General features: G+C 42.9%; 1 protein-coding gene across 1 annotated transcript; it reads left to right on the top strand.

Annotated features, from left to right (window-relative positions):
• The first annotated feature begins 12,869 nt into the window (after window positions 1-12,869).
• Window positions 12,870-15,095, top strand: LOC123113493 (uncharacterized). The gene is made up of 2 exons (XM_044534732.1): window positions 12,870-13,272; window positions 14,306-15,095. The coding sequence occupies exons 1-2, from the start codon at window positions 13,056-13,058 to the stop codon at window positions 14,644-14,646; spliced, it is 558 nt and encodes a 185-aa protein (XP_044390667.1). The 5' UTR covers window positions 12,870-13,055; the 3' UTR covers window positions 14,647-15,095.
• The last annotated feature ends 8,998 nt before the right edge of the window (window positions 15,096-24,093 follow it).

Genomic DNA, 24,093 nt, shown 5'->3' with positions numbered 1-24,093 from the left:
TACTCTTGCATTCTTTACAGACTGTACTGTTTTGACAGATTGCTGTTATGGTTGCATTGTTTGCATATGTTTGCTTGTTCAATGATTCTATTTAAGGATAGGAGTATTAAATATGCAGAGTCATTTAGTATGAAATGTTGAATAATAATTTTAGTGATTTGTTACAGTAGAAAATGATAAGGTTTTGCATTGGTTTATACTAATCTATCTCACGAGTTCTTGTTGAGTTTGTTGTGAATGAAGCTTTTGATAAAAAGAAACCATGATATGAGAGGAATTAAGGAGTCCCAAAAGTTAAATCTTGGGGATTCCCAAGGCACCCCAAGATAATATTTCAAGAAGTCTCAAGCATCTAAGCTTGGGGATACCCCGGTAGACATCCCACCTTTCTTCTTCAACAACTATCAGTTAGTATCGGTTGAGCCTAAGTTTTTGCTTCTTCACCTGGGTTGTGCTATCCTTGCAATGTCATTTTATTTTGTTTTGCTTGCTGCTTGAATAAGATACCAAGATCTGAAATTCTTTAATGAGAGAGAGTCTTCATATAGTTGCATAATTATTTATGCGAAGACTCTCTCTCATTTAAGAATTCAGATCTTGGTATTCTATTCAAGAAGCAAGAAAACTTTATTCAGCAGGATCAACACAACTATCACCATAAGCTATCCTAAAGGTCTTACTTGGCACTTTATTGAAACAAAAGCTATAAAACATGATTAATACAGTAGCATAATCATGTGGACACATAAAAACAGTAGGGGTAAATATTGGGTTGTCTCCCAACAAGCGCTTTTCTTTAATGCCTTTCTAGCTAGGCATGATGATGGCAATGATGCTCACATAAAAGATAAGAATTGAAACATAACAGGAGCATCATGAAGCATATGACTAGCACATTTAAGTATAACCCACTTCCTATGCATAGGGATTTTGTGAGCAAACAATTTATGGGAACAATAATCAACTAGCATAGGAAGGCAAAACAAGCATAACTTCAAGATTTTAAACACATAGAGAGGAAACTTGGCATTATTGCAATTCCTACAAGCATATATTCCTCCCTCATAATAATTTTCAGTAGCATCATGAATGAATTCAACAATATAACCAGCACCTAAAGCATTCTTTTCATGATCTAAAAGCATAGAAAATTTACTACTCTCCACATGAGCAAAATTCTTATCATTCGGAATAGTGGAAGTATCATAAAAGACTTGAACACTAAAAATTGTTTCCACATTAAAAGAGTAATGTTCAGAAAAAGGGTAATGATAATCATGACAAGTTTTATAAATATAATCATCACTACTTTTTATAGCATAAGTTTCATCACAATAATCATCATAAGTAGCAACTTCGTTCTCATGATAATCGATTGAAACCTCTTCCAAGATAGTGGAATCACTAAATAAAGTTGACACTCTTCCAAATCCACTTCCGTATTCATCACAATAAAATTCAACATCCTCCAAAATAGTGGGATCACTACTTACTAAAGTTGACTCTCTTCCAAACCCACTTTCATCAATATAATCATCATAGGTAAAAGGCATGCTATCATCATAACAACTTTGCATATCAAAACTTGGGATGCTAAAAATATCATCTTCATTAAACATAGCATCCCCAAGCTTGGGACAAACATTAATTTCAGCAAATATATTCTCAAATATTTCATCCTCATCAAACATAGCTTCCCCAAGCTTGGGTCTTTTCATATCATAAGCATAATCACTCTCATCATTAATAGTATGGATAGCACCAATAGTATAGCAATTATCATCATCACAATGAGTAGTAGGAGCAACATCATTTGGGAGGGATACCTTTTTACCTTTGTTGCCCCTTCTTTTCCTTTTCTTTTTCACATTATGTGTGGGTTCAACCTTCCTCTTTGAGCTCCTTATTGACGATATTGGTTGAATACAAAGCTCCTCCTCGTTACCTAATTCATCACAAGAAATAATAGGAGGATATTGGGAAGTCTCTTCCTTTTCATTAGTATTCTCATTGTCTTCTATTTGCTTTCTTTTCTTTAGGTAATTGGCAATGTAAGGATTTTCAATGCAATTCTCTGCACAAAACTTATAAATATTTTCTAGATCAATATCAAGGAAATGCTCAAGATTAAATTCTGGAATATGCTTAGTTAAACATTCAACTCTTCATAACCCAAAAGCAAACTAAATTCATTATAATGTGCAAGGGATATAAAATCATCACAATTTTTGGACACGATTCGATCATGAAACAATTTGCATAGGAGATGTAAATGACCACGTTCATTGAGAAGTTCACAAGTACGGCAAAGAAAATTTAAATTTTCAGCACTCACATTTAGCCTTTCTTGCAACCATTTAATTTCTAAATACTTATGCCTCTTGCAATATCTATCTTCTCTATTTGGTGTGTTCATGCAAACATGCACTCCACAAAAGTTGACATGCTCATAAGAGATATTTTCATCATGACTAGAGCAATCATCATTAGTACTACGGGTATTCAAGGAGTTCATAGTAACAACATTGCAATCATGCTCATCATTCAAAGATTCAGTACCAAGCATTTTAATGCACTCTTCTTATAGCACTTGAGCACAATTTTCCTTTCCATCATACTCACGAAAGATATCAAAAAGACGAAGCGTACGAGACAAACTTAACTCCATTTTTTTGTAGTTTTCTTTTATAAACTAAACTAGTGATAAAACAAGAAACAAAAAGATTCGATTGCAAGATCTAAAGATATACCTTCAAGCACTCACCTCCCCGGCAACGGCGCCAGAAAAGAGCTTAGTTGACGGGGTGTGAGTGCCGCTTACCTAGCCTCCCCGGCAATGGCGCTAGAAAAGAGCTTGATGTCTACTACACAACCTTCTTCCTGTAGACGTTGTTGGGACTGCAAGTGCACTGGTTTGTAGGACAGTAGCAAATTTCCCTCAAGTGGATGACCTAAGGTTTATCAATCCGTAGGAGGCGTAGGATGAAGATGGTCTCTCTCAAGAAACCCTGCAACCAAATAACAATGAGTCTCTTGTGTCCCCAACACACCCAATACAATGGTAAATTGTATAGGTGCACTAGTTCGGCGAAGAGATGGTGATACAAGTGCAATATGGATGGTAGATAAAGGTATTTGTAATCTGAAATTATAAAAACAGCAAGGTAACTAATGATAAAAGTGAGCGCAAACGGTATTGCAATGATAGGAATCAAGGCCTAGGGTTCGTACTTTCACTAGTGCAAGTTCTCTCAACAATAATAACATGGCTAGATCATATAACAAGCCCTCAACATGCAACAAAGAGTCACTCCAAAGCCACTAATAGTGGAGAACAAACGCAGAGATTATGGTAGGGTACGAAACCACCTCAAAGTTATTCTTTCGGATCAATCTATTCAAGAGTTCGTACTAGAATAACACCTTTAAGACACAAATCAACCAAAACCCTAATGTCACCTAGATAGTCCATTGTCACCTCAAGTATCCGTGCGCATGATTATACGATATGCATCACACAATCTCAGATTCATCCAACCAACACAAAGTACTTCAAAGAGTGCCCCAAAGTTTCTACGGGAGAGTCAACAAAACATGTGCCAACCCCTATGCATAGGTTCATAAGCGGAACCCGCAAGTTGGTCACCAAAACATACATCTAGTGGCACGTGATATCCCATTGTCACCACAGATAAACACGGCAAGACATACATCAAGTGTTCTCAAATAAAGACTCAATCCGATAAGATAACTTCAAGAGGGAAACTCAATTCATCACAAGAGAGTAGAGGGGGAGAAACATCATAAGATCCAACTGTAATAGCAAAGCTTGCGATACATCAAGATTGTGCCATAGAGAGAACACGAGAGAGAGAGAGAGAGATCAAACACATAGTTACTGGTACATACCCTCAGCCCCGAGGGTGAACTACTCCCTCCTCGTCATGGAGAGCGCCGGGATGATGAACATGGCCACCGGTGATGGGATCCCCCTCCGGCAGGGTGACGGAATGGGCTCCCGAGAGGTTTTTGGCGGCTACAGAGGCTTGCGGCGGCGGAACTCCCGATCTATCTTGATATTCGATGGTTTTAGGGTACGTTGGCTTATATAGGCGAAAGAAGTCGGTCGGGGGGTGCTCGAGGGGCCCACGAGACAGGGGGCGCGCCCTACAGGGGGGCCTCCTATCTCGTGGCTGCCTCGAGGATCTTCTGACGTGAACTCCAAGTCTCCAGGATGATAATCTTCCAAAAAATCACGATGCCGAAGGTTTCATTCCATTTGGACTCCGTTTGATATTCCTTTTCCTCGAAATACTGAAGTAGGCAATAAAACAACAATATGGGCTGGGCCTCCGGTTAATAGGTTAGTCCCAAAAGTAAAATAAAAGTGTATAATAAAGCCCATAATAATTCAAAACAGATAATAGAATAGCATGAATGCTTCATAAATTATAGATACGTTGGAGACGTATCATCCAACAGTGAGAAGACCCACTCAGGGCATGTATCATGGATGGACTCCACCTTGGGGATGTTCCGGTCCAGAGCGATGATGCGCCAGAGCTTCCTTGCCAAGGGGCACCTGCAAAGTGCATGGAATCCGTCCTCACGTTCCATAGCACAGAGGGGGCTTATGTCTGTAAGCTCGAGATGCCGTGAGAATTTATTGGCCCAAGTAGCAAGTGAGTTGGTGACGATTCTCCAGGCGAAGACGCGTACCTTCGGGGGAGCAGGGCACCCCCATATGATCTTCCAGATGGCACGATGACCATCCGGTGCCCTGCTCGTGGCGGACATGAATGGATGCTCGCGCTCGTCCATGGCTAAGAGGTAGGCGGACCGAACGGTGAAGATACTGTTCCTCTCAGGTGCCCATGCAATGATGTCGTCCGGGATGCGAGGCGAAGTACGGATGTTGGTGATGACATCGATATCCACCAGGAGGAAGTAGCGATGAAGAAGGTTCGTGCGCCAGGACCCAGCGCCGTCCAAGAGATCCGCCACCCTCCTGAGGCGGCACATGCCCTGCGGGGACACGGGTTGATGCGACGGCTCCCTGGGTAGCCACCGGTCGCGCCATATGCGGATGTTCCACCCGTCCCCGATGCGCCATATGATGCCCTTCTTCAAGAGCTCAAGGCCATGCTAAATCGCCTGCCAAGTCGGGGATGCATTCCCCGAGAAGACCGTGTCTTCGAGGCGCCCCTCTGGGTAGTACTGTGCCTTTAGAACCCGCGCACACAAGTTGTTGGGATTAGTTAACAGGCGTCAGGCTTGTCTCGCTAGGAGAGCATGGTTGAAGAGGTGAAAATCTCTGAATCCCAAGCCGCCCTTGCTTTTGTGAGCTTGTATCTTCGGCCATGCCAACCAATGTGTTTTCCGTTTGCCTTCCGATGCACCCCACCAAAAGTTTTGTACCATCCTATTCAGGTCAGTACGAAACTTTTGGTGGGGTGCATCGGAAATTTCAACCCAACCTGGCGCCTCAAACGTCCGGACTGACTGGTCTTGACTTTACTACGCCACTCGACATGCTTGCATGTGATTTTATTTTTTTGCGGGGGATGCTTGCATGTGATTTTGTTTCCCTCTTCCATAATACAGTTGAGGTTTAGGGCTTCTTTGCTTTGTAGGATTATTTTCGAGGAAATGGTTCGTGGAATTTTGAACATGCGAACTGCAAAGCCTCTTAGTTCGCAGTATCTTAAAATCTAAGAATGTGTAGAACCCACGAATATGATAGTAATACATATAAAGAGAGTATTAGGAAACATCAGAATTTTACAAATTGGTTCAGATGAATAGAAGAATAGGGGTATCCCATAGTCATATTAAAGTCAACTGACATGAGAAAATTCAATTATGATGTTGTTATGACACTAAAGATCTTGTTCGTGTACTTTCTTTTGTAGGAATTCTACAAAGAGGCCCATGGGGATTTTAAATTCTTGAGTTTTCATCCGAGCCAAATAAAAATTACCTTCATCCCCCCTCTGATCCTTTGAACTAGATGCATGAATAGTGGCATGAAACGAATATATCCTGGTATGTGCTTTACAGAGTTCATCTATGTACCAATGATTTGGGTGGGTACTCTCTTTTTAGACATTGCACATTAAATTGTGTATCTAGTATACAACCAACCATTTGTTTTCTTGGATTCTACTCTCTTAAATCTCCTCTCACTCACACATTTCAACACCCAACCCTTGATAAAATACTCAATACCCAAGTGTGTGTGTGGGGGGTGACAAGAGAAGACAACGGGAGAATTCCAAGAATACGTTGGAACAATATTATTTGGGGATGGATCATGGAAATCAATCCCGTAATAGTACATGACGCCGCGAACGAATGGGTGGAGGGGAAACCCTAGCCTGCGAACAAAATGAGGGAGAAATACCACCCTCTCATGGGGTTCCAGGGTGGGGACTATCTGTCCGCCGTCGGAAGACGGTGGCCAATTCTCTTGGCCAGATACCCAGCCCCCCAAAGCTTTTTGATGTCCTTCTGCCGAACGGTAGAGGCCATCCACTTGCCTCCTGCTTCAGATCCGGACATCTTCGGGAAGCCTTTTTGGCGAAGAAGAGAAACGCTTGGGCGCTAGGGCTCGGGCGGAAAGGAATGGATGAATAGGGAAGGGCGTGGGTGAAAGGGAAGACTCTCATCCCCTTATAAAGGCAGAAAATATCTTGTGCCTCCCCACTTGCACGCTAAAATCGCTTATTCCCCAAACGCCACGTTTGATGGCACGGTTGGGTTACCCACATCTAAATTGATGAAGATCCCGTGACAAGGGGACATGATCTCTGCTTCGACAAGACATGCCGATAAAACCACTTCGTGATATGTGCGGTGGCTGGTTGTGAAAAACGGTTCGGATAATGACCGGAGCGTGGCGTGATGTCATGCTATAAAAAGCTGTCAGCAAATTAGATTTGTGGAATATTATACTCTCTACGGTGGAATGTGGAACTTGTTTTGCAAAGCCGTACACGATCCTTGTGTTCTAAATCTCTTACGAAGAATTCGGAGAAGGAACCCGCCTTGCAATGCCGAAGACAATCTGCGCGCCGGACTCATCGTCATTGAAGCCTGGTTCAGGGGCTACTGAGGGAGTCCTGGATTAAGGGGTCCTCGGACAGCCGGACTATATACTTTGGCCGGACTGTTGGACTATGAAGATACAGGATTGAAGACTTTGTCCCGTGTCTGGATGGGACTCTCCTTTGCGTGGAAGGCAAGCTTGGATATTCGGATATGTAGATTTCCTTCTATGTAACTGACTCTGTGTAACCCTAGCCCCCTCCGGTGTCTATATAAACCCGAGGGTTTAGTCCGTAGGACAACAACAATCATAATCATAGGCTGGCTTCTAGGGTTTAGCCTCTACGATCTTGTGGTAGATCAACTCTTGTAATACTCATATCATCAAGATCAATCAAGTAGGAAGTAGGGTATTACCTCCATCGAGAGGGCCCGAACTTAGGTAAAACATCGTGTCCCCTGCCTCCTGTTACCATTAGCCTTAGACGCACAGTTCGGGACCCCCTACCGACAGTGTTCACGCCCAACAGAGAGAACGACGAGCTTACGCGCACCCTGGGAAATCCTGAACACCCGAGAAGAACACGAGGCAAGGGCGTTGTTCCATGGTATGAGGGTTTTTCTGAGTGGAACTCCGACTACAGAAGCCGTGTGAGAAGGAAGATGGAGGAGGAGAAGAAGAAGAAGCTGGAGGACAAGCAGAGGAAGTAGGAAGCAGAACCCCTTCAAGGCCTAGAATCAGCGCACACGGACTTGGCACTCAAATTGCAGAGGCAGCAGCAGCAGATCGACTCGCTTAGCCAGGAAAGGGGGTCTTAGCAGCGGCCGCAGCTAGCGGATGATCTAGCATTGGATAGCACCATCCCATCCATGCCGAGAAGCAGCGTGGGTTCCGCCCCGGGCGACGCACTGCTGGATAGATACCCTATGGATGTCATCATGGAGAACACTAATTGTGAGCTACACTTCAAAATATAGAACATATCCTTGAAGGCGGCAGACGTCATTGCTTATACAAATCCCCCCGGAGCAACCTACCATTGCAGAACGATTCCAGCCGGCTATGCTCGTGTCGTGGTTGATGAGGTGGTGGACCAATATTCTGGGCTATAGCTTGACATTCCTGGAGGTGACGAGGAGCACACACTGAGAGAGGCCATACATCGTATCATCCTATGGAGAAAGGATTGCATCATCTTTCAAAGGCCACCGACACCGCGTCAGCTAGAGCTTGAAATTCCAGGAAGTGACGAGGAGCAAACGACTCACGCTCCTCCAACGCGTGAGGCCACTCCTTCTGCTTCAACTCAGCCAACGTGTGAGGCCACTCCTCCTGCTTCAACTCAGCCAACGCGTGAGGCCACTCCTCCTGCTTCAAGTCCACCAACGCATGCCACTCCTCCTCCAAGTATGACACCGCGTCAGCCGTCTCCGCTGCCTCAGCAATCGCGGAAGAGAGCCGCCGCAGCTATGGTGCGTAGTGCTACAAGTCGAGGTAGTACAGGAGGTACAGGCGGAGGCAAGCGATTTCAATATGGTCCAAAAAGGCTCGCACCTCTTCCGCAGAGGCCTTACGACATGACCAAGGAGCAAAACGAAGCCATAGTGAAGGCCCAAGTGGATGCCCATTTCGGACCAAAACCGGCACCGCCACTAAGGGAGAAAGTGCCCGAGGATAAGATTGACCACTTTATTCGTATGGCGCGAGCACCAGCTCCCAAGCCTGTTGACCCAGACTATGAGCGCCAAATCAGGAAGGCACATCGAGCACGACAAAAGGGGTCGAGCTCGAGCTCGAGCCAAGCAGCTGGCCAAAAATGCGGGAAAACCATTCCCCAGCTAGGAGAATAGGCGGCGCAATCGATCCCCCCGCTTGTTGTACCAACACATGATAGTACCGGCGCCGGTCAGCTGGTAATAACCGACGAGCATAGACGAAACGCTAAAATGCTCAGTATCACTATTGGACAACTCCTCGAGATTCAGCCCATGCCTAAGCTTAAAGAGCAGGACATAAAACGGAAATATGTCCGCGGCCAACCTTTGGTCAAGCCTGAGGAGGTCAAGAACCTTCCAACGAGAATGTATCAATTGCATGATTGGTACATGAAAATTACCAAGAGTAATAATCTAGAGGGCCTCATGGTGAAAGTCAAGGAAGAGTATTACTTCAATAAGCTAGCTTTATCCATTGAGTATTCAGAACTATTCCAGTTATTCAATTAAGACGCACTCCAAATCTATCGTCAGTTGCTATTGTCTGTAGGTGATTTCTTTCTGTAATTCAAGTCTCAAGCTAGCTGTAGTGCTCATTAATCGATCATTGCTTGTAATTATCCTCACTATATTCTTTTATGTGGTATTATGCAGGTTGAAGATGTATGAAATGAAAAAAGCTGGACGCTATGGCAATGGGTTCATTAACCCAAATACCGTTAATGAAGAAACATGGACATATCAATGGTATCAAGCAGATGTAGAGAAAACATGCTAGAGTTCTTGAAGCGTCTCAATACCAATGAACATATACTACTTCCTTACAACTATACGTGAGTCAAGTGTCTTGTACTACAAATTCTTTTTTTACTTACTAGTTAGCTAGATGTTAATAATTAAGTGTATAGGGTTTAGGGTAGTTGATGAGTGTTATGCACATGCCACTTAATTAAGACATGCAAACGTGTGTGCATGCAGTCACCATTGGATCTTATTAATCAATAAAGTTGACGAAGCAACAGTTAAAATACTGGACTCATTACTTAAAGATAAGAAAGACTGCACAATCGTGAAGGGGATAGTCGACAGGTAATTTCAATCATTATTAACTATATGTCGGCCTCTTTAGTTCGTCATTTCCTGATATCAACTATTTAATAACTCGTTTATTCATTTTCTTTATCGGCGGGCAGGGCTTGGGCAAAGTTCAAGAATTCGAAAGAGGTTCCAGGCGAATGGAGAGAAAACCTGCACTGGTTTCAACCCAAGGTATAATTAATTAAATAGTACTATCTAGCTACATACCATGCATCTCTTTAATTCTAGTTTCAATACCATTAATTATCATGCTTGATTAATTATTATCTGATTAAATTCTATTCTCGTAAAGGCCCTGAAGTAGGCGCAGGGGAGTGATGTGTGTGCATACTGTGTTTTTGAGAACATTCGCATGATGACGTCCGAAAGGATCAAAACTGATAGACAGCTATGGATACGCGCGTTTGACAGAACAATATTCACAATTTTTACGTCATTATCGATATATAGTCACATAACTAATCGCATGCATATTGATCTCCTTCTTAACAGTTCGAATCGGTGCGGGAGACACTCCTACCAGTGGAGCGCATACGAGCACTTTAAGAGGAAATAGCGGGATTTTTGTTCGACGAGGTCATAGATCCCAAAGGGGAATTCGACTACGAGCTAACGCCCCAATGAACTACTCCCAATTGTCATCGTGCTCCTAAGGCACCAAGGCAAACGCCACCGGCTCTGAAGGCTACATGTAGGAAAAACTGTATATATATCTAAGATACTACATGTAGGGAAAATTCATCCTCCCACCCGGTGGTAGTTACCCCACATGTCTCATATACTAGCATGTGGTACTATATATACTATTTTATTATTTTAAATATGTTCATATACTATATTTAAGATATTTCAAAACAAGTTACATGAAAAAATTGCATATGAGCCCATAGTTTTTGTTATATTTGTGAAATATATACATATTTGTACGTAAAAAAGAGCATACTCAAAAAATGGTACATACTATCTAAAAATTTGTATATATACTACTTTATCATTGTTATATACTACATACTACACGTATATACTCTCGGTTTCGACTGATACTACATACAACATACAAAACAGAAGTGGTGGTAACTACCACTGCTTGTAGGAAATATTTGTCCTATATAGTCGGTTCTATGAGAAATTTTATTTATATATATGCATAACGTGTACAATATGTAATATCGTAAAATACCAGCAAACGAAAAAGAATTAAATAGAAAATACAAAATTAAAGGAAAATAAATAATAAAACCAAAAGCCCCCAAACTTTTTACTACCGGTTGGTAACACCAACGGGTACTAAAGGTCTCCCCACACTCGGCCTTTAGCGGCGGTTCGTGCTGAACCGGTATTAAAGGGGAGGGGGAGGACCTTTAGTCCCCACCCTTTAGTGCCGGTTACAGAACCGGCACTAAAGGCCCTTACGAACCGGGGCTATAGCCCGGTTCTGCACTAGTGTCACATGAGAAAATACAATTATGATGTTATTATGACACTAAAGATCTCGTTCTTGTACTTTTTTTGTAGGAGTTCTACAATGAGGCCCGTGGGGATTTTAAATTCTTGTGTTTTCATCTGAACCAAATAAAAATTACCTCCCCGACGTAGATGCATGAATAGTGCCATGAAACGAATATATCCAGTTATGCGCTTTACCGAGTTTATCTATGTACTCCCTCCAGTCCTATTTAGCGTGCGTATAACTTTTTTCGCTTTTTCGGCGAATGATCTGCGTGATCCACTTTTTGAGCGATTCTTTCCTATCATATCCCTGATTTATCGCTTTGCATGCAACCAACAGTAACTGCTCACCTCATCCCACGCGCCCCTGCCTTGGTTTGACTGAAGTCAAACTTTGTAAAGTTTGACCAAGTTTAAAAAAAAATGTAAACATTTACCATAACAAATATATATGATGTGAAAATACATTCAATAATGAATTTAATGGTATTGATTTGTTATTGTATATATTAATATTTTTGTTTATAAACTTTGTCAAACTTTACAAAGTTTGACTTTGACCAAAGCTAATATGTGGACTAAATAAAAACAAAGAGAGTACTCACATGGTGGAGGAACGAGGAAAAGGAAGGACCGACCAATCAACAGGCGCTGCGCGTTGTAATCAATTGCATGCACGGATTTGTAGTAATCCAGCTTTCTCCATACGACACAGGGGCAAATTAGTCCAATATTTTCGAATGGAGGCTCTCATTGGTATCTGGGCTTGCACTTAGGCGCACAGTAAAAAGGACCAGAGGGAGTACCAAAGATATGGATGGGTACTCACTTTTTAGATATTGCGCATTAAATTGTGTATGTACTAGTATACAAACAACCATCTCTTTTCACGGATCCCTCTCTTAAAATCTCCTCTCACTCACACATTTCAACACCCAACCGTCAATAAAATACTCGATACGCAAGAGTGTACGTGTGTGTGTGTGGGGGGGGGGGGTGAATATTATGGTTAGGTAACATCTTCGAGCTTGACAAAAATCGAGGGAAATGCATGTGAAAGATGTGTAGGTTCGACTTAGGATTGGGAGGCATAGAAACAACCTATCGAGTAGGTGTCCATTGTTTTAGAAGCTCGGCACTTCGAGCCTGTAGGTCTACAGGACAGAGGAGTGACTTCGATGAACTTCTAAGATGGCTTCAGAACCTTTTCATTTCGAAAGAGAAAGCAGAAGTCATCCCAACATCGTCTGATCTCTAGATTTGGTCACCACCCTCCCTCACATGCACAGTTTCAAAAAGCAAACCGATAATCGAGCCGGCGAGGCGGTCGGTTCACGTGTTCACCGGTTGGACCACCGACTCATTGGTTCATTGGCGAGAAAAAATAGAATGTTTTAAGCTACTTCTCCAAAATATTGACCTCAAGTCAAATTATACTACACATAATATTGGATGTAACTCATTAATAATCGAAAGGTGTTGGTAGCGTTGGTTCTTCGCGCGCGTGCCGAACCCACCCACCACACATCCTCTCCTCTCATTTCATTCGGTTCGGGCCGGTCTGTCTCCACTTGCGCGCGTCCGGTCCGTGCCCACTCACTCGCTCCCACTCCCACTCCCCCCTCTTTACCCCCACGCCGCCGCGCCGAAGCCACCGACGAGGCACGCCATCCCAGTCCCCACCCCACCACCTCGCCCCGCAGCGCAGCGCGGTCGTACCACCATCCGCCCTCGGCGCAGAGGCAATGGCGGGAGGGTCGTCGTCGTCATCGTCGTCATCGTGGGGCCCGAGCCCCGCGGCGGTGAAGGCGCTGGTGGCGCTGCTCGGGCTCGGCGTCGCCGCCTACATCGTCGGCCCGCCGCTCTACTGGCACGTCGCCGAGGCGCTCGGCCGCTCGCCGGGGGCCTGCCCCGCCTGCGCCTGTGACTGCGACGCGCTTCCCCTGCTCCAGCTCCCCGAAGGTACCCTCTTGCTGTCGGTGCCCGACCTACCTGCCCAGATCTCCTCGCTCTGCCGGTTCCACTTCCACATGGCCCTTCTTTCTGTTCCTTGGCCGTGCAATCTTGTGTGCAGAGCTGAGCAATGCGTCTGTAGCCGCTGGCTATTCCGTTCTACTGTGGACGGGGCAGGTCGGACTGGGGATAGGCTAAGAACTTGGCATGATTAGGTGGTCTGTAGATTTTTTGGGGGGGGGCTCTAACCTGTGACTTGAATGTCCTAACAATCATCCATAGATTAGCTTTCTCAATATGTTCAATGCTTATGCATCAGATTTCTGAGCCTGGCCTTGCCATGACTGATTGATTATAATTAAAGTATGCTTGAAATTTGGGGGTGAGGACAAGATGTCTTCAGTTATTCAGAAGTCAGAACATCGGTTCAGGTTGTAGCCGAGTAATTATGTATGGTCACTGAATATTTTCTTATGTTTATTCTTCTCTTCGGATTCCATTGTTAGTTTGTATCCATGATATACTCTGTTTAGTCAGTGGTTTAAGTAAATAAGCTCAGTTGTTTTTTCCATATTTACAGCTAGTCTTAATTGGGATATTATGCTACCTCTGAAAAATATTAACTCTTAAGCAAATAAACGTGGTAAATTGCCAGTCTACTTCTGAAGTAATAATCATACTATGCAGTATGATTATGAAACCAATCCATAAGCTCTACGTCTAAAGTCATACACTCATACTCCCTCTGTCCGGAATTACTTGTCGCAGAAATGTATCTATCTACATGTATTTTAGTTCTAGATACATCCATTTCTATCCATTTTTTGCGACAAGTAATTTGGGACGGAGGGAGTACTTATTTTCATAGTATTTTGGAAGCATTGCCTTGTCTGTAAACATATGCACTTTGTTATGTATGTCCTTATCATAAGCAATTAAACATGTCATGCAAAGCATCCAAGGGCACTTATATTCCATAGCCATATTTTGCAATTATCTTGTGACTGGTTTAACTGGTTATTATTGCTTCTGATGTTTCCAGACTGTGCCAAGCAATTCAAAGAGGTCAAGAATCATGCTTCCGGTGAAGAAACAGAGAAGAATATCACAGAAATGCTGATAGAAGAGCTAAAGCAGAGAGAGGAGGAAGCAACAGAAGCTCAGCAACAAGCCGATGTGAAGTTGCTCGAGGCTAAAAAACTAGCTTCACAGTATCAAAAGGAGGCTGACAAATGCAGTTCAGGCATGGATACATGTGAAGAAGCTAGGGAGAAGTCAGCTGAGTCGCTGCTCAGTCAAAGGAAATTAACTGCTTTGTGGGAGGAAAGGGCTCGGGAACTCGGATGGAAACCCGGGAATGTCAAACCACACCAGAATCAGTAATGAACACTGGAGGATGGTAATGGGTACAGCATGCCAACCAATAGAGATCTCATCACAAACACCCTTCCACGGGGATGGAGGTAAGGAAAAGGGGGTTCCAATTCTGATGACCTTGTCTCACTTTGCACCATGACGGGTTCCCTTGTCCATAGTTAATTTATACTGGGTTTGTAGTATATGTCCATAGCTGTTTGTCAGCATTATGTTAAGATGGCCATAGAATGGCACTCGTCACCTATAAGTCTTGAAAGGGTGATCAGTTTCTTAGTTGTTGTTGATGAATGATGTTAGTGAAGAAGGAATTGCTCTTATTTCTACAAACTTGTGGATTGGATAGTTGTTTGATGAGTTGTGAGATCCCTTTTTCTAACCACAAATTCTCATGGTACTACCTGAGAAGGGAGGAAAATGGTGTAGTATATATTTATTTGAGATGATATTTTGGTCAAGTGACTACTGTACAGACTGTCAAAGAAAGGGAGAGTGACTCCCACAGACTTCTCCAAACCTGTCAGTACTTTTACAATTTGAACTGTGCATGGTATTGTGATAGACAAATTATATGCTTGTGCTTCTTTTTCTTCTAGAACTTCTGTACGTTCCTTTTATGCTCTGATAGAGAATTCAAGTTTTCAACCTAAGATGCCCACAATAAATGAAATATCTGCCATGTGCTTCATGTTCTTCTCTACCATGTCGCACGTCTTATATAAGTAGAATTTTTTGAATTTTTCTAGTATTTATTTTGATTTTTTTTCTGAGCGGGAGCAGATGAGACTGGGCACCGAAGTGGATATCCGGAATTGGACGCGGAGTTTTGGCTCCCGAGCTCATCTGCACCCACGCTCAGAAAAAAATTCAAAAAAAAACCTAGAAAAATTCAAAAAATTCCAATTTTTTTTGGGGTGGTAGATAATTTGACGCGTGAGGTGCGCCCCAAAATTCAACTCATTTGAGAATCTAAGCAGCTCTTGGCAAAAAAGACAAAATCAGGGTCTGTAAAAATGTTTACTGTTCACGCACTGTTTTGACCCAATTTGTCTTTTTTGCCGAGAGCTACTCAGATGTCCAAATAAGTTGAATTTTGGGGCGCACCTCACGCGTCAAATTATCTACCACCACAAAAAAATTTGGAATTTTTTGAAATTTTCTAGTATTTATTTTGATTTTTTTCTGAGCGGGAGCAGATGAGACTGGGCACCGAAGTGGATATCCGGAATTTGAACTCTTACATAAACTCTTCATGTTCTTCTTTACCATGTCGCGCGTCTTATATAAGTAGAGGTTTTGGTGCTACGTCTTCCTCCAGGAATTGTAATTGTATGTTCTAATAATGTTGCTCAAGCGTGTTGAGCGGAAAATGGTAAAGATTGTTAGGAATGATATGTGTTCAGTATTGGAAATTTAATTGATGTATCAATGTGTATCAGCTTCATCAAAATAAAATTTTGGAGTGGAGAGCTCCTCAATTGAGAAGGAAGCTATTTTGTACGATAGTACCCTCTGTAAACTAATATAAGAGCGTTTAGATCACTAAAATAGTAATCTAAACACTCTTATATTAGTTTATGGAGTACTATTTATGGTTGCGGGTTTTATTTTCAAGAAAGCTGATGTGCATTTAGTGTTACTGTCAGGAAAAAAAAGTATTCAGAGTTGGTTGCATAAGAAAAACATGTCTTGAGAGTTTAGAGTATCTCCACGTGAGAATAAATGTGCTCGATCTTCTTTCCGTGACCCGGCACAGCGCAATGAGGAAGATTGCACAGAATGATAATGAAAATAAAATGCTTGTTTCTACCAACTTATTGATGGGATAGTTATTTGATGAGTTGTGAAATTCCTTTTCCCCAAATTCTCATGATATTACTTCAAAAGAGAAGATGGCGTCAGACATATTTACTTGAGATGATACCTTATCATTTAGTGGTGCGACTACTGAAAACATTGTCAAAGAAAGAGAGAAAAGGATTCCAGAAGACTCTGGCAGTACTTTTCCATTTGAACTGTGCTTTCAAAATCTCATGTTGTGCGTCACACGTTTGATCAGACCAAGTTTGAGCGCCTCCTCCTCCTCCAAAACAAATCTAGGGTTTGTGCCTCTCGCCGGCGTTGCCGCAGGTCCGCCTCGTCTCCAGTGGCCTTAGGGCCATGGGGGCGCGATGGATCTTGGCAAGGGCCGGCGGGAGGGCTTCGTTGCTAGTTCTTTTTTCGAGTTGTGTTAGGGTTTGTGTCCTGTTTAGGAAGACGAGACGGCGGCGGCTCCCTGAAGATGGAATAAAGGTCTCCCCGCCTAGCCCATGTTCCGATGGTGCATCTAACATCGTTGGTAGGCGTGTGGAGGTGTGTCTCCGGCGGATCTGTCTTCAGTGGATTTGCTCGGATCTGGTTGTTGTTCGTCTATGTTCGTGTGCCTTCGGGTTAGATCCTTTCGATCTACGTTATTTTTCATCGGCGATGGTTGCTGTTCTGGTGTGCTAGTCCTATGGGGCCTTAGCACGACGACTTCCCGACTGTCCACTACAACAAGTTGTGCCCGACTCCGGCGAGGGAGGAGCGATGACGGCGGCGCGCCTTCGGCTCGCTTCAGTGCTTGTAGTCGTCGCTAGGTGGTCTACGGATCTGGATGTAATTTTTATTATTTCTGGTGTTCGTTGTACTGCCATATTTGAAGATGAATAGATCGGAAGCTTTCTCGCAAAAAAAATCTCATGTTGTGCATGTCAGTAAAAAGAATAAAGAGTCTATGTAAAAAAAAGGACAAACGTAGATATTGTTCGCAGAAAAAAAAACGGACAAACGGAGATAGGGATTTGCAAGTTTGCAATTGCAGCAAGGAAGAAAAATAAACGACAACGAAACTAGAGGGAGCATGGAGAGTTGGGAAGAAAAGAGATTAGTGGAAGGATTAAAAGAGTTAATTAATGAATTGTTTGGGCCTACAAGTACACGTGGCATGCGTTGATTGGGCTTGCGCCATAATAGGAGCGGTGACCCCGCACCTGAGCCGAACCCCTAAAAACCTATCAGTCTATGTAATGGAATCAATATATCCGAATCTTTCTTTCCAAACTTGCATACTTACTTTTTCTACTAGACTTATAATCCCTTCGTTCCTATAAGACATTTTAGAGATTTCAATATGGGCAACATATGAAGCAAAATGAGTGAATCTACACTTCAAAATATGTCTATATACATCTGTATGCAAAAAGGCTTATATTTAGAAACGGCGGGAGTAGAATTCAAGTTTTCGACAAAGCATGAAACAATAAATGAAATAACGGTATGTGCCAACTCTCAGAACATGGGTAGAGTTCAACCTCTTACCTAGACCCTTTCATGTTCTTCTCTACCATATCACACTTCATACAAAGTAGGGTTTTGGACTTTTGATGCTCCCTCTTTCTCACGAATTCTAATTTTTACACTTTTTGTGATATTGCTCGCGCGCGTCGACTAAAAAAGTGTATGATCATAGGAATGATAGGGAATGGGAGCACCAAGGATAGTATTCGCTAGGGATGTAGGTAGAGACAAAAAGAGACAAGCGGGGGATAGACTCCTCCATTGATCTGCCACCCCCAACAAATCCAAGTTTGGACTAAGTCCTGCTTAGTATGAGTCTATATGACCACATAAAAATGGAAACACTTGATCTCCTCATTGGCAATACATTCGCACATCGAATGACACTACGACAAAACATACCAATTGAAAAAAAAACGATTGTCTAAGAGGCCCTCAGAACATAGCCTTTAAACATAAATGTGCATGGCGTGCTCCGCCATCCCAATAATACCCAATTTGATAATTTGATGGAGGGCAGATGCATAGTTTCTTTTCATTATAACTTGCTATGAAAGTTTTGTGAGCCTACTAACAGAAATAGTAAATTCGGTTCATATTTCTACAAAGAGAATTCACCAAACACGCCATGTGGTATGACCACATGACAGATAACCCACTCAATGTTCATTAGTCGTCGTTGTCGATAAATAATGACATGATACTCTCTTCATCAACACTATATGTTCATCGGCAGGTCTGTGCAGCCTCTGGGTGAGTAGTTTTTATAAGCTTATATACATATAGCATTGTTCAATAATAAAACTTTGAACCAAACAATAGGTAATCCAGCATAACAAAAATGAATCATCTCTAATTCTAAGTGTGCCTAAGAGATCATGCAAATTTGACAATTCACTAGGTATTTGAAAAGGGTATTTTCCTTCGTCGTCTCTTTATTTGATATGGGTTAGGTATAAACCTTGTTAATTTTGTGTTTTTTAAAGAAGTTAGAGCCTAGATCAATTTGTACACCAAGATGTCGATCCAAATCAAGGAAATACATTTGAACCATCTCCCAAACCAAAATCTACTAAGTATCATTCAATGGCGGAGCGGTAGCTGTCGTGGGTGTGTAGTTGCTGCTCGAACTAGGGTATCATCCGTCCCAAGGATTAGATAGGAAAGAAATTTTGCTGACATCTAAAGCTTTTCTTCTTTGACACACACATGTCCATTGGCCATTTGTACTGATTGATAATAAAAACGAGCTCGAATTGGTCTTCCCTTGTATTCCAAAGTGCATTGGATCTATCTAGAAGGAAAATGTTGCATCTCCAATCAAACTGGTGGTCCTATTGTGAGAGTAAACAGACACGGGAATCCATTAGTTTAAGATGGTGTAGTACATATTTAATGAAGATGGGAATCCATTAGTTTAAGTTGGTGTAGTACATATTTAATGAAGATCATGTTTTTAGTAAAGTGACTATGAAGACACTATAAGAAAAGGCGAAAGAGACCCTTAGAGACTTCTTCAACTCATGTTAGTACTTTTCCATTTGAATGTGCATGATATTGTGCTAGACATCTTATGTGCTTGTGCTTCAAAATATCATCTATGTAGGAATTCATTCATCCCATCTTTCTTCGAGAACTTACTTATATACCTTTTTAAAATTGGCATATGTGCATTTTCTGCTCAACATAGAATTCAAGTTTTCAATCAAACATGCCCACAATAAGTGAAATAATTGCATGTGCCAACTCTCCGAATATGGGCACAGTTCACCCTATTTACATAGACTCTTCACATTATTCTCAACCATACCACACTTCTTATATAAGTAGAGTTTTGGATGCTACCACTTTCTCTAGAATTGTAATTGTACACTCAAATAACATGGCTCGAGTGCATTGAGTGGAAAATTGTAAGGCGATAGGGAATGATAGGCAACAGAAGCATCCGCACGGGAGTGTGCTATGCACATGGATTTTGTGACTCGCCGTTGGCAAACAACGTAACTAAACCTTTCGTATCCTTCATAGGCTGCATACCGGATGGTCAAGATGATTCAGAAGATATCCATGCTTGGTATCTCTCGATGACTGGATCCAACATGCCTTCACAATCTTCTCGATGCTCAGTTGGAGGCGGAGCGCCTGGTAGTGCTGCAACTTGCGGGAGGTGGCATCCTAGTTGTACAAGTGAAGTCACAACGTGTAGTGTTGTAGAATTTGCTTCGCCTGCTAGATCTCCTCGTTGCGGTGCAACCACGTGATGTTGTTTCGGTCGAGCCATGGCGGGTGTGTCGCCTTGAATCCTTTGTGAGCGACCTTCATTAACACGATGTGCACCGCTGGTGAAGTTGGAAGCAATGACACACTTGCTAGACTCACCAACGAGGTGCTTCGTAAGCTATATTAATCCGCTCAGCTTACCACCTACTCAAGCTCCTCTATAACGCCACATTCAAGGCAAAGCCCTACCCTATTTAGTCATACAACATGCAACACCTAGCCAACAACCCACTACAAATCATCAAGGCACCCTACCCTGCGTGACAGATTGCAAGGAGATATATATTTTCAGAGAAAATGCATAGCGTGCGTCTTTATAAATAAAGCGAACCGACGAGTCATCCAACAAATGATGCACTTATGCACTTTTGCACATTCATGTAGAGGAGAGCCACCTTGGACACAGTGTAAGGGTGCGCTAGAGGCAAGAAGTGCGCGAACATTGTTCGTTTGTCGACGATCACGAATAGGTAGTTGAACTTGCCGGATTGGGGGAGGCCATCGATGAAGTCCATCGTGATCATCTCCCACAAAATGGATGGTATTGGTAATGGTTGAAGGAGCCCTAGGCTGGCAGCTCGATCCGGCTTTGCCTGTTGACAGATTTGACAGCAACATATGATGTTGTTGACATGTATCTTCATCTTTGGCCACGCAAATAGACGACAGACACAACTGTAAGTTGCTGGGATCCCAGAGTGCCCTCCCATTGGGCTGTCATGGAACACTGCAATGATGCGTTGTTGCAGCGACGTTGAGCCTCCCAACCAAATGCGTCCGCAGAAACTAGAGCATGCTCTCGGTGATGGTGAAGCACCCATTGGGATCTAGTCGGACTGCTAGCTGCTCAAGCAGTTTGTGTGCCTAGGGGTTTGAATTGTAACTGGCCAAGATATCGTCCAACCTCACTGGTTGATACGAGGTGACTGTAGTGAGTACTTTATCTGGTTCACCGCGTGACAGAGCATCCGTTGTGTTGTTTTCAGCCCCCTTTTTGTATTTGACCAAGTATTGTAGCCCTAGGAGTTTCGTGAACGCCTTCTGTTGCCGCGGTGTCGGTAATCGCTGCCCCTAGAGGTAGACTAGAAATTTTTGATCGGTGAAGACAACGAATTCTCCGTGCTTAAGGTACAGCCGCCACTAGTCCACGACTACGATCACTGTGAGTTACTCCTTATCCTATGTTGACAGGCCTTGGTATCAAGGCCACAAATGCTTTGCTCATAAACGCGATCTCGTGCCCTCCTTGTTGCAGTCGTGCTCGCTGGCATTCGTCTCGACGCAGAAAGGTCAGAGAAGTCCGGCAGCGCAAGCACCGACGCGGTGATCAACCGTGTCTTGAGCAGCTGGAAGGTGGTCTCGATGGTGTGTCCCAAACAAAGGGCGCCCCGTTTTGAGAAGATTAAATAGTGGGCATGCTATCACTCCAAAGTTTCGCATGAACCACCGGTAGTCTAGTGAGCCCCAGGAAGCTGTGTATGGCCTTGATGTTTGTTGGAGTTTTCTAGTCAGAGACGCTTGGATCTTGGTCGGCTCGGTTGTGACTCTGTTCGCGCTGACCACGTGCCCCAGGTACGACAGATGTTTCTGACCAAAGGAGCACTTGTTCAGCTTGACCTTCCAGTGGTCCCGACAGAGGAGTTTGAGCACTTGGCGCAAGTGATCGATGTGATCTTGCAGGGTGCGGCTGAAGATGAGGTTGTCGTCGAAGAAGAGTGGCATGCAGCATTGTAGGAGGGGGTGGAGCGTGTGAGTCATGGCGTCGTTGAATGTTGCCGGTACGCCCGCAAGCCCAAAGGAGACCACCTTGTACTCAAAGTGGCCGGAATTGGCCTGGAGCGCCGTCTTGAATTCCTCCCCTTCCGCGAGCTTGATCTGGTGGTAGCCTGCACATAGGTCCAACTTGGAAAACTAGTGCGCGCCATGCAGCTCGTCGAGCACTTCTTCAACGATCGGTGCTGGAAACTTGCACTAGTAGAAAACAGGGCTACCGTTCGGCCCTGGCCAGCCCATTAGTCCCGGTTCTTCAAGAACCGGGACCAATGGGGGGTATTAGACCCGGTTCGTGAGCCCAGGGGGCCGGCCGGGGCCTCATGGGCATTGGTCCCGGTTCGTGTGGAACCATTTGTCCCGGTTCGAGCCACGAACCGGGACCAATGGTCCTCGCTGCTGGCCCACAACCATTGGTCCCAGTTCGTGGCTTGAACCGGGACAGAAGGGGTGGCTTTAGTCCCGGTTCATGCCACGAACCGGGACCAATAACTTACCTATATATACCCCATCGCCGCGGCAGAGCACTCCACAGTGCTCTGTTTCGTCAAGCCAGTGAGGGGAGGGCATTTGGGTGCTCTAGTTCACCTCCTATGCACATGAGGTGTTCGATGAAATGCCTGAGCCACACTAGTTAAGCTTTCTCCTCTCGAAACTCGACCTCCAAGCTCCATTTTCAACGAGATTTGTCTAGATTTAGTGGTCCGTCACGCCCCGTCTTCACCGCCGTCGATCACCCGCGCCGATCTCGTCGCTGGCACCACCGTGGTGAGCCTCTTGTTCTTATCTTCTTTCTGAAAGAAAAAAATTCCGACTTCAGATAGATACTTGTCTAATTTTCTTACTTTTATTATTCCTTGTTATTATATAGTGCAATGGTTTTGGTATCCGCCCCCGTCGGCCCTCGTTCTGTCTATGATTCAGATGTGGTATATATTATCTTTTCATAACTATTTGGTTCATTTATTGTTTATGACAATTATGCCGACCAATGTGACATAGATTTTATTTATCTAGGAGGTTGTTGAACCGGAAATTCCAACCGACCCTATTGTCGAGAGGTTAAATTTAGTTGAAGAAGAAAACAATTACTTGAAGGAAAAAATAAGAAAAATTGATGACAAGAAGATGATATTGGAGTTGCATGTTGCGGATGTCGTCGATGATCACAAGATCAAGATGGATGCAATGCGGTTGAAGATTAAAAAGATTAGAAAATATGCCATTCATACCGAGGCTTGGTATCATTATGCAGTTGGATCAGTTGTTACCTTGGTTGCGGTTATGATTGCATTTGTTTTTGCATTGAAATGTTTTACATAATTTCAATGTATGGTTTAATTAGATGCTCTGGAGAGCTATATGTTCTTCAATAAGAACTATGTATGTACTTTGGTTTTAATGCTCTGGAGAACTATGTATGTACTTTGGTTTCAGAGTTCATTTCAAATACTTTTCAACTTCATGGTCTTACAGCTCAAAATAATCAGTAAATGCATGAAAAATAACAAATGAAGTCAGAAAGGGTTGTAAATTGATGATGTGGCTTTGAATGGTGCATTTTGAACAGAGAAATTCAAGGGGTTCAAATAAGTTCAAAAAAATGAAATCCCTTTGTAACAGACGAGTTTCCGTATGAAACCCTGATACTTCGAAGGAGATTGTCTGTTTTGTACACGAAGTGCATCCAGTTTTTGCCGTAAGCCTCTCTACTTTCTTGCACATGCTATGTGGGTGAAATGATGATACCATGCCAACTTGGAACTTTTTCAGAGTTCATTTCAAATGCTTTTCAATTTCATGGTCTTATAGCTCAAAATAATCAGTAAATGCATGAAAAATAACAAATGAAGTCAGAAATAAAATAAAATAAAATAAATAAGTAATTTAAAACAAAATGATATAAACTTTAATTAAATAGATAGTAGAAACAAAAAAACTTTAATAACATAAATAAAATTTATGAAACTAAAATTATTAAAGTATTTTCTGTTCAAAACATTATAAGCAACTTCTAGTATTATTGAAACTAAAATTATATAAGATTGATGCAACTAAAATTATCAAAGTATTTTCTGTTCAAAATCA

This window comes from Triticum aestivum, chromosome 5B (genome assembly GCF_018294505.1).
Source record: "Triticum aestivum cultivar Chinese Spring chromosome 5B, IWGSC CS RefSeq v2.1, whole genome shotgun sequence".
Lineage (NCBI taxonomy): Eukaryota > Viridiplantae > Streptophyta > Magnoliopsida > Poales > Poaceae > Triticum > Triticum aestivum.
This window is presented reverse-complemented; position numbering and strand designations above follow the sequence as displayed.

What these genes read in the sequence shown, in the direction of transcription:
- LOC123113493 (XM_044534732.1), top strand. Translation starts at nt 13,056, where the DNA reads ATGGCGGGAGGGTCGTCGTCGTCATCGTCGTCATCGTGGGGCCCGAGC. An exon ending in CCTGCTCCAGCTCCCCGAAG is followed by an intron (nt 13,273 to 14,305) that starts GTACCCTCTTGC and finishes TGATGTTTCCAG; the next exon opens with ACTGTGCCAAGCAATTCAAA.